At 43.2% G+C, this 11,877-nt stretch overlaps 1 protein-coding gene across 1 annotated transcript in view; it reads right to left on the bottom strand.

The window, feature by feature from the left end:
* The window catches only part of PDGFC (platelet derived growth factor C), a 181,140-nt gene extending 171,316 nt beyond the window's left edge, over window positions 1-9,824 (bottom strand). Inside the window, exon 1 of the mRNA XM_084856347.1 lies at window positions 8,788-9,824. Coding sequence (XP_084712473.1) covers window positions 8,788-8,905 — 118 coding nt within the window. The 5' untranslated portion in view covers window positions 8,906-9,824. The remainder of the gene's footprint in view (window positions 1-8,787) is intronic.
* Window positions 9,825-11,877: the final 2,053 nt, after the last annotated feature.

The raw sequence follows: 11,877 nt of genomic DNA on the forward strand, positions 1-11,877 counted from the left end.
GAAGTAGAGGGAGTTATGAGTCTGCAGGCCATTCACCATCATTTCATCAGCTAATGTAATATCAGAATCCAGCAAAGTCCCTCAGAATCTGAAAATATTAATGAGGGCTCAACATTTAGAAAGTTTCAACCATCTAGAACACTATGAATTTCATTTCAAGTCCCAATATAGAAGTCACTAACTGAGAGGCCAACAAATCTGGCTACAGGGCAATTAGAAATTTAAGTCATAATGTATTTGCAATCACATACATATTAACCAACAATTTAATATTAACACATTAACATGCTATCTTCCAGTAATTTGCTTAGACTTACAGCTGCAGGCAGAATTCTCACTAGTGCTACAGCACACGATGAGTGATAACAGTTAGAATTTAATCTGAACTTTTGGGTACTTCTAACTGTGCAGACATCTATGCAGACATCATGACACAATTACTTGCACACTGGCATAAAATATAAGATTATCTTTATAGAGCACCATTACTGTATTCACCACCTTTGGCACATATATTCTTCTACTCCTGGAATGGATTACCAGACTAGGACTCAGTCTACCCCTTCCAAGATTCCCCTCTGAAGACTGGAAGAGCCATAGTTCAGTGTTAGAACCCATGCTTTGAATGGAGAAGGTTGTGGATTCAATCCCTGGCATATTCAGATAGACTGGAAAAGTCTCCTGTCCGAAACCCTGGGGAGCTGGTGTCAGTGACAATACCAAGCTAGATGGATCCATGGCCTGACTTAGTATAAGACAGTTTTCTGTGCTCCTAATAGTACTACCTCCTCTCCAGAAAGCAAAGTAAATGAAAACTCTAGGGTATCTTTGCATGCTATTACTTCTTCCTCATGTGGAACGTATTGCTATGCATAAAGTGTATACAAAGGAATTGCAGGCATTCCTGAATATCCCCTAGGGAGCTATGCAGTTCACCTTTTCTCATATGACTAATGTTTTGTTACAGTAATAATATTAATAGGACTTCCAAATTAATAAAGAGATTAACATTTGCCTTATATAAGGAATTACTAAATCACCAAGCATTTCATGTAGCTTCAGCCAATTAAAAGGTAACTCTCCTGCAAAAGATTTTATAGATGTTGCAACACAATATATTGAACTGGATCGAAAAACTAGAATTAAGATAGATTTTATATTATCGACTCTTCTTTTTTTACATGACATATTTCTAAGTACTATTTACTTATCTTTATGAACACAGAAAGAAGTTTGCCACCCACTATGAGTCACTGAGTTTCTTGGCAAGATATAGATTTACAGTGCTTAAAATGTTCTCAATTGACATTCAACTTTCAACAGCCACATTCCTCACATTTTTATTGCATTACGTTTCCTGAAATTTGCATGGGTATGATACACAAAGAATGCATATAGAGCTCTTCATCCTCCTCTGCGCTGAGGTTTAATTTAGACCTCCAACACTGACACCTTCTGTGTTAGAATCTGTCACCATTCCCCAACCAACCTCATGCTCCCTCTGGAGGTATAAAAGTTGTCATCAAATAGAGAGCTATGTATTCATTCTGTCTCCCTACATTCATGGCCTGTTTCCAGTGACATTTTTACTTCACCTTAGTTTAAATGTATTAGATACCCCCCCACACACAACAAATGCTTCACTATTCTGTTTGCAGGTTACAAAGAAGAAATACATATCTTGGTGATTTTTCAGTAGGGGCACAGCAATGAAAACTGCAGTAATGCATTTGCTATGCTTATTGTCAGAGTAAGGGCAAGAAGCTGTAACAGAATGAAGCAGATGAGATTCACCTACGTGATGGCATTTGCAGTAGCCATATCAGAGAGAGGACAATGCTTCCTGCTTCAGTCTAACATCTTCTGGCTAAAAAAAGGGGGGTGGGGAAAATATGGCATACAACAGTAGAAGTGTGCCAGGATCACACAAACAGGATACAAAAGGGGGGGGGTTCTTTCCTGAGAACTTTTGATTCAGCCCTAGTAAACACAAGGGTCCACTGAATTAGTCTGTGTACTCACTTATCCATGTAAGTATTCTTAACCATTGGTAATGTGGTGTTAAGTTACCTCTGTAAGACGGTGAGATGCTTAAAAGAGATGGTGTAAGCTTTACTGGATACCTCAGTCCTTCTAGGCAGGTTTTGTTGAATAAAGTACCTTTTTCATTATGCCATCATTCAATGCATGGGGATATGTTATAGTCATCGTTTTTTTTCCCAGTATGAAAGCAAAAGTAAAGAAAATAATGGAAGCAGCAGTGAGAATTGTAAATAAATGAACTGCTTTATGTAAGTCAGAGAAAATTGAAAAGGCTATTGGCAATGCACTGTTGCCAGGACAGCAAAGTTCTAGCACCATTTATTCATTTATTTATTTATTTTGGTGTCCTTTCACGTATCACCTTGTCTTAAACCAATTTCCCTCTTGGTTTTCCCTGGAGAGGTAAGCCAACCAGAGGCTTGGCTGCATGAGGCACATCAAAAAGTCTACTGACATGAACAACAGAGTGACCCCCCACCGACCCACCCACTATTCAGTCAGCATGGGACCTCCTGAGATTACAAATGTCCAGCCTTCATCCAGTACTAATCTAATCAAGTCTCACTGTACCACCCTACTGAACTGGCTATGAGAAGCCTTGAGAAATAAACAGCATTGTACAAGTAAAAGGCATTGTATCAGAAACCCATTACATAAGCACCTGACAATATTTTTCCTCTTCTACATTTGGGAATTGCCCTTCCAGGACCTCCTTACAGTACACTTTGGAACTCTCCAGTCTATAACTACCCGAGCTTGCCAAAATTTGCCAGAGGTCAGTTTCTTCCAATTTAGCCAAAAAGAGCTGTTGCCTGCCTATGTTTGTGAGAAGCCAATTTGTGCCTGCTCGCACCCCTTTGAATCATCACCCTCTATTCCAGTTCCCAGAAGAGTAAGGAAAGATTTGATAACCATTCTCTTCTCCCTCTTTAAATCTCATTTTCAGTCTTTTCTAACCCCTACTGAAATCTCCCCTTCCCCCATTTCTCTGAAGCGAAGAGCCACAATGTGCAGCTGTGCCATTTATTCCACACCCCTCCCTTTTCTCTCTCTCTCTCTCTCTCTCTCTTTTGGGGAAACCTCTCTGAATCACCTATTTGTTGCTCCTAGTCATAACTTTTCAATAAAACTTCATTTTCTGTAAAATCTCCACTCTCCTTTGCCTTTCCAGGGGTACCTTATGAGGGAACTCTGCTTCCCAGATTAAGCAAACCCAGTTAAACACACTTGGCTCCCTGTACTTTGGTTATAAGGTTGTATTTCTAGACAAGCTTTACTGAAAAGCCAGTAGCCTGTTCTCCAGCAGAACCAATTGGGAAATTGTTTCCCTAGCACATATTTGAACTAAATTTGCCCATGTTTTAGAAGGGCTTATTCAATGAAATAGAGAAGTAGAAATGTATCCTGAGCAAGCATCGTAACTGTAGCTCAGTGGCAGAGCACCCGCTTTGCATGCAGAAGGTCCCAGGTTCAATCTCTGGCATCTCCAGGTAAAGCTGGTAAAGAATCCTGCCTGAAATCCTGGACAGCTGCTGCCAGTCAGTGTTGACAATACCAGGCTAGATGAAGCAATGGTCTGACGCAGTATAAGGGAGCTTCCTATGTTCCTGCATTCCTAACAGCATCTACAGCTAGTTCTAGTATCCATCTTCATTCATTCTAACCTACAGAAAGGCCCTTAATGAGAGAGGACATAATCCTAGCTCAGCACCTGTTAAGTCCCATTAATTTCAATGGAATATAGTTAAACATGTGAATAACTTTTCCAACTACATTCCATTGAAATCAATGGGATTTACAAGTGTTTAACCTAGGCTAGATTATTCCCAGAGAATGGGGAAAGATGATAAGCAACTCTTACTAGCAAAACATTAACACTCTTTCTTGCAACATCTTTATTGCCCCCAGGATAAAGGCTGTGGGTTGCTTTTGCCTGTTTTCCTGAGAACTTTTACAGTGCTTAATCTTGCACAGACGATTTGACAAATATTTTACATGACCTTCTGTCTCTCATTTTGTCATCTCAGGATTATAATTTTGGCTTTAACCCTGCACACATGGCTGCTTAAATTGCAAGGACTCCCAACTGGAGTTTAAGCAAGCTAACTGTGTGCAAGATTGCAGACTCAAGTATGAGTCTTCTCCAACCTGATACCCTCCTGATGTTTAGGACTTCAGTTCCCATCAGCTCCAGCTAGCATGGCCAATGGTCAGGAATGGTGGGAGCTGCAGTCCAAAAGATATGGAGGGCACCAGGCTGGGGAAGGCTGATTTAGACAGTAACAATAGAAATAGCACAATGGTTTAAGACTTGGTGACCTATTCAAGCAAACCTATCTTTTCAAGATGTTTGTGGAATAGATTGCTTCAGATATTTTAAACTTGTTTTTCAAAGTCATGGAAGCCCCTACCAGCATTGCAATATTTTCAGCAGAAACTGAAAGTTCCAAAACATTTGTGCTGAAAGTGACCAACATTATGACAAGTAACATTCCACATAAATACTATTTTTGAGCCAGGCCTTTCATGAGCACACAATAATTGTTACAACTAAAAGATAAATAATAAAAAGCTAGAGTCCTTTTATAAACAAAGGTTTTTGAAAAAGCATTATGATAAAATGTCAACTAGACATTTATAGACTTAAACCCTCTATACACTAGAGGGTTTAAGTTGTTTTTCAGTAGACATATGCTAGCCTCACTACACCTTTCAGTTTAAATTCCTGGCAACCACTGGCAAAAGGTATACTTCTCATACACTCCTAATTATAAGAAGAAAAAACAGGCTTGGAAGTTGCTATGAAAAACATTATTCCTGGTGTGTAATGCAAGGCGAAGATGTCACACTGCACTAACAATTAAGGTTGAAAACATATATTTACCTTATTATAAGTCCCATTCAATTCAATGGGGCTTCCTTCTGACTAGACATGTATAGGAGTGCACTGTTTATTTATTGCCTGATTTATATACCACCTTTTAGGGTGCAATTTCCCCTTCAAGGGAGTGTACAACATTTCATAAAACATAATAAAATAATAGACCAGGTAAAACCACATTACACTAACTTAAAACTGAGCAGTGGCAGTTAAAACACTAACAGCAATTCATAAAAACAGCAGCAATTCATTAAAAAAACACCATACTGACATTAAAATGGTTTAAATTGTTCCTTAAAAGTTTCAAAAGATGGCACCACTCACATATTCCAGGGGAGAGAGCTCCACAAGTATGGGGCCATGACCATAAAGGCCCTGTCCCTGGTATCCATTGGCCTAATACATCTTATAGATGGTCCAGAGAGTAGAGGCCCAGTAGCTGATAGTAAAGCCCAGGCAGGCATGCCTTACTCTACAAAGGTACTATGCAAAGGATTTTATCTACATTTGGAAAATGTAGGGCTTTAGAAACTGCAGATCCTGAGCAATACTTACTGTAGCCATTTAAGTTGTAAACTCAGGGGATTGTAGTAGGCACTGGCTAAGAAATTGGGTTACAAATCAGCAAGTCCCTACTTCAAGTTTTGTCTCTCCCATGAACTAGACAGCCTTAGGCATGCCTCTCAGCTTCAGAACCCTCACGATCTGCAATATAGAGGTAATACTACTACTTTACAGGATTTCTGTAAAGTCAGTAAGATAATGTATATTAAGCACTTTGAACATTTTAAAGCATTCTACAGCATTATTTAATACACAGAAGCTGTAATTGATGGAGAGGAACCACAGCTCAGCAGTAGAGCACATGCTTTCATGAAGAAGTTCCCAGGTTCAATTCCTGGCATCTCCAGTTAAAAGGATCAAGCAGCAGACCTGCGACCCTGGAGGGCTGCTGTCGGACTAGACAATACTTGGCTAGATGGACAAATAGTCTGGAATAAGACAGGTTCCTATGTCCTATGGATATCTCCTATAATCCCATGGATAGGATCAGACTGTGAGGTTGGAATCCTATGCATACTTGTTTGGGAATAAATTCTATTGAATTCAGAGGAACGTATTTCCAAGTGAACATGCATACAATCCGGCTAGGAAATACCAAAAACAAAAACCAACCAAAAAAGCTGGATAGTATTGTTATGTATTGTATTGTTAGGGTGGTATACACAACTGTGTTGTGTTAAGAGCATAAGAGCTTTTAACAGGAAGTTCCACATCAAACTTCAGGGAGTTTTAACCTGCTCCTATCTAACAGACACAAAATATTTAACTTGCAGTAGATTGCAAAATTCTAGTTGTCAAGTTGCAACTAGTTTAACCAGCATTAATGAGATCCCATAAATAACTGGGAAGTGTTAAGAAAATTATGTGGTTTTACTTTAACTTTTACATTAGAAGCTGTACCACAGTAACAAAGGCAGAAACTACAAATGAAAATAGCCTGCAGTGCAGATATACAAGCAGATTTACACACAGCATAATTACAAAAGGGGGTTGTGATTGTTTTTCTGATTCATTTATTTACTGTAGGTTCACTGAAGATTGTGTGATGCCATTAGCACACTACACTCTATCCCAGTGGTCCATTATAAAACTAGACGTTGGATACTGAATAACTATGTGAGCAAAATGAAATACAACTATCAATAAAATTCTGTTTAATTCACTGTGGAGAGTGGTACCATTCTAGTGACTGGCACTTTGCCAACTTTAATACTTTTGCTTGCACATTTAGGTAACAGTATGCATTTAAACTCTAGTTGTACTATCACATAGGAGACATCTTTGTGGGAAAAGGGCATTACTTAAATGGTCTTTCTTGGTAGAAAAGCTGATCTCTGTAAGTGTTCACAAAATGTTGCTTCCTTAGGGAATGCGAGGTTGAAAATTAAAGAAATAGGGTCTCCTATTTTGTCTGAAATGAGAAACGATAATTCTGGATTCTTCAATCCATAACTCATATGATTACACTTACAGTGCAAGCCACAAAGTACATGAGCCACTTTGATCCCTTCTTACACAGAACTTGGTTTAAGAGGCTGTGTGACAACTAGAATGGTTGTAAGACTACAACACATACTTTCAGCTTACTGGTTATCATGGACATCCTACGAAACTCTGAAGCAACATGTGTGGCCCTCCAGATGCATGGCCAATAGTCAGAGATGATGAGTTGGTGTCCAACAATATCTGGAGGGTCACAGGTTCCCCAGCCCTGCCCTAAAGGCTCCACTCCACAGAGGAATTGGAAGATGAAGATGATCTATACTCTCATACAAGGTAGATGTCTTCCTTTGTTCAAGGACAAAGGTTAGTCTTATCAGTTTCCTGTGGATGCTGAGCTGGATTTCCGACTCTTTTGATCACTTTCGTCTGGCCCTCTGCAGTCACTCTGTTTGGAGAATGATCCCTGGGATGTTCTTTGATCAATAGTTCTAGCAGTCTGCAGGTGCCATATGTCATCACTTTAGGAACCAGCAACAATATGAATCTCTCTTGCTAAAGTGATAGCACAATGCACAGTCTACAAATCCATACAATAGCAAGAGGCTATTTTGTTCTCCATTTACTTTGCAACAATATATATATATGGAAGACCAATTTTCAGAAAACACAGGGAATTGTGCTGGTCTGAACTAACATGTTCAAAATTGACATGTTATTCAATACTGTATTCATTTTTTTCCGACAGCAAGTTTAACCCCCCCCCCCATCTTATTTATGCCTGTTTGGCTAGTTTGTGCCTAGATGAAGTCACGTCTTTGGGGCTAACAAGGAAACTACTAAAAACTTTTTCCCCCTTACATTAGCATACACCAATGGAAAACAGGGTGTTTAATAGCCTAAATTTAGGCAGCCTCCATTCATGGTGTGGTTTCATGTCGCATATAACATTTCTGTTTGCAAAGTATTCCTTTCAATTACTTTGTAACAGAAGATCAAGGGGAGGGGGAGACTTTAAAAATCTGAATAATGTAAATCATATGGAGTTCAGAGGCTAAGCAAATTACACACCCTGAAGCTGCCCTCTGTATGAAAGGAGCCTTTCTCCAAGTCTGCTCAAACCCAGCCCAGGGGAACTCGCATTTGAGAGTTTTCTAAACATTTCAGGTACACTTGAAAGCTTAAAAGTTATTCTCATTTCCTATGCAGATTAGCTGGTTTCCAGCAGGTACAAAATAAGAGGTCATTGTTCACTAACCCACGCTAGACAGAGACAAATGGGGGGGGGGCCAAAAAGGGGTGATTCGACAGCCACATTAGAACCCTCCCTCACATACAAATACAGTCGGGGGAGGGGGAGTGGAGAGAAGAGTTAATGAGGTCGCTATCGTTTGGCTTCTTAATTGGTGCCCTTTTGCCTATCCTGCTTCAGTTAACAACGCTGACAAGTTTCCTGGAGTGACAAAAACACACCGTGAAGTCAGACCTGCCAAATCTCATTCATGTTGGCTTCAATCTCTCAAGGCTCGCCCTGGCGAAGGGAGATGTGATTCCCCACCCAGAGTGCGAGTTTCAAATGAGATCTTTGCAGCCTCGCTCAACACAGTAGGGAGGGCTTCTTGTTTTCCAGCGCGGAAACACAGTCGCCCCTTAAAAAAAAAAAAAAAAAGTTGTCACCCAGCAGCAATTCTACGACAGCCCAACCCCCGAGGCTCTGCAGAAGCAGACGGGAATGCAAATCCTGCCTGGCTCAGCAACTCCTCCTTCCCCAGCGCGTGTGTCGCCGCAACTACAAACACTTTTATGTCTCCTCGGGACACAACGAAACACAGGGAGAAAGAGAGAGAGGGAAGCCTTACCGTTTTGCTCCTTGGCGCTGGAGAACTGGAACTTGGTGCTCAGGTTTGATTCGGCTTGGGCTCCCTGTCTTTGGCCGACCAGGGCAGATGTCAGCAAGAAGAACCCGAAGAGGAGCATTTGGCAGGCTGGGGTTGAAGCTCTCTCTCACGCACACGCACAACACACGCCCAGCACTTGCAGAGAGATCAAGTCGTTCCCGAGCCGTCCTCCCCCTTCTCACCACCTCCACCAGCCCGCGAAGGCTGCACCGCCGGGGAGAAAGCAGCAGGAACAACAACACTGAGCCTGCTCGGGCACCAGAGAAGAGCAGGGTAGTAGTTTCCACATAATCCCATTCAAAACTTTCTGTTCGCCCTCTACAGTCTTTATTTTTCCGCCAGGGTTTCTCTCTCGGTCTCGCATAAGGTTCAAAGCATGACCTGGACGCACGAATTCAGCTTCCTCAAGACGCAGTAATCCTGACAAAGTGTGGGGAAGGGGGAGAGGGGGAAGAAAAGGGGGTGCGAGAAGAAGCGGCTGCTGCCTCCAAGGAGCACCTGTCAGCTTCGGCAACGAGACACTTTCCGACAAACCCAAGGAAAGGGGTGGAGAAATGAGCCCCCTTTGGGAGGGAAAACACACACACACCACCTTCCTCTTGGGTTCTCTCTGCGGCTACTGAGCTGCCCAGTCAGCCAGCCGCGTTCACCCCCCGGCTAGACCTCCCCGGGTTTTTTTGTAGCGTGTCTTTTTTTCCTTCTCGCCTTCAGACGAGGCTGGGAATGGGTGGGAAAGAAAAATAAAAAGTGAGCAGCAAGCGAAGACCCGGGCAGGCCGGGGGAGAAAGAGAGAACTCCAGACTCCTGCTCGCCTCTCCCAAACAGCAGCTGCTGCCCTACACTGCCTAATAGCACCTGGTTTCAGTTTTACGCCACAGAAGTTTTGCTTGGAGAAAGGGGGGGGGGAATAACTACATTAACGCGAGAGTCCCCTAAAAGCAAACCCTTCACCTCAACGCTTCTGCCTACCTCGTCTTCTCTCTCTCTCTCTCTCTCTCTCTCAGCCTCGCTCCCCCCCACACAAGTATTTTCTGCTCCACCCCAAATTCTTGAGCGCCCTCCCTTTTCGCTTCAACTCTCCTCCTCACAGAGCCTTCTATGGTCTTATCACAGCCCAGTTCTTCTCTCTCCCTCTCTCAACTCCTAATATTCTCTGCTCTCAGAGTCGATGGCCCGAACCTGCCCTCCTCCCTCCACCCCGCCTGTTCTCCGCCTTCAGGTCTGGCGGGAAAAGGTGCTGGTAAGAAGTAGTCCCCCCGCCCGCCCTTCATGCGACAACAGGAGGGGCTGCCGCCTCAGTAGGAGCGCGCAGGAAGCCCCGGAATGGCTGGTCAGGCGTGCCCGGCTCCAGTGCAGGGTGACGTTCGCTCCTGCTCAACAACAGGCGGCGGCGGCGGCACCACCAACCACTGGGGAAGTCGTGCAAAGTTCAAACGAGCTGCTTGATGTCCGGTTACGCGCCCCGTTTCTCTTCTCGATTGCCAACTGGCCATGCAACAACAGGTGCTGTAAAAGAAAAAGAGGAGCAGTAAGGAAGGTTTCTGTTCCGGCATAGCTTTGGACAAGGGCTCCACCGCAGGGCAGACTGCGTATGCTCAGTACCTGCGCTCACTGAGCATACACAGAGTGCATTTCCTCCCCTCCAAGGACTCCATCGGTTTCCCATGCGTGGGAATAAGGGTATACTTGCAGGCCTTTCTTTTTTAGAGAGTGGGTGTTGCAATGGTCAATCCATTTTCAGTTCCGCAGGAAGCTATGGGTTCCTATGAATCAGTACCGGCTTCAAGTTTGTGAAGGCCCTTGGGGAAAATCGCCATCAATGGGCCCCCTTCCTCTGTGAGGCTACCTTCTCACTGCTGTTGTCACCAGCTCTTATTGCTCCTCATTCTCTTTCTTATTATTGCTACACTTGCTTGCTTGACAGGCAGAGAACCAGTGACCAAACAGGCAGTGGCACTTCTCCTTTTTAGCCACCACCATTGTCTGGGCCAAAACAAGAAGCACATTAACAAGCAGGTTGCAAAGGTGAAGATGAGGAGCAAGTCCAAAGAGCCCTTGTCATTAGGCCCCTGTTGGAGTGTGGGCCCTCAACAGGCACCCAACCATGCCTACTCTTGACACCAGCCCAATACAGATGTTGCCATGCTTTAGTACTCCAGGAATGAGGATCAGACCTGTGTGCTCCTTTCTCACCACTCTTAGCCTCCCTTTGCATGCCAGGGAGAAGTTTAAACCAAAGTTCCATTACATCCAACATGGGAAAGGCTGGTTTAATGTTGGTTTGCCAACCGGTGTCTTAAGGCAGAGTCAGATCCATCATGTATAAACAGGCCCAATATGTGGAGTTCAGCCCCACCCCCCTGTAGGCACTCATTGGCCCCTAGGTCACAATATTGTGGTGACAACTGGCAGAATTCCCCTTCTCAAGGGGGCTGCCAGTGGCCAGTGACTACAGTTTTTGGCTTGGCCAGTAAGGCCAGCTAAGAATTTTGGATCTTTGACATGGAGCAAGCTAGGAGGAGGATGAACTGGAACCAGATAAGGATTTATTTATTTATTTATTTATTTATTTATTAAATTTATTAATCGCCCATCTGGGTGGTCACCCAGCCACTCTGGGCGATGTACAATAATAGAAACAGTTTAAAACGATACAATTCTACATTAAAAACATCATATTTCTACAAAATACCCTAACCCAAGGGCTGGATGTAAAGCTCCCATGGGCCATTGTTTGCCCACCTCTGCTCTAGGGCTTCATGGAACCCTAATCTACAGCCAGGGAATTTTGGGTGGGAAAGGGAATGTACTATATGTGCACCTTTTCTGGGCAGCTGGATGAGGTCTCTCTGAATAAAATACTGCAGTCTATGATGGAGTAGGTTCTGTACTCATCAGCCTAACCTGGACCTTCTAGTGCTGAAAGACAACCAGGTGGGAACCCACTCCATCTGAGGCTGCAGTACCAGACCTTTAATTTGGCATGTCCCTCAGAGGTGCACAAAAAAGTAGGGATGTACGAAAGTTCCACCACGGATCTCGGGGAGGCCG

Source organism: Heloderma suspectum, chromosome 5, assembly GCF_057233095.1.
Source record: "Heloderma suspectum isolate Gila_16-S chromosome 5, 16-S_ref, whole genome shotgun sequence".
Classification (NCBI taxonomy): domain Eukaryota; kingdom Metazoa; phylum Chordata; class Lepidosauria; order Squamata; family Helodermatidae; genus Heloderma; species Heloderma suspectum.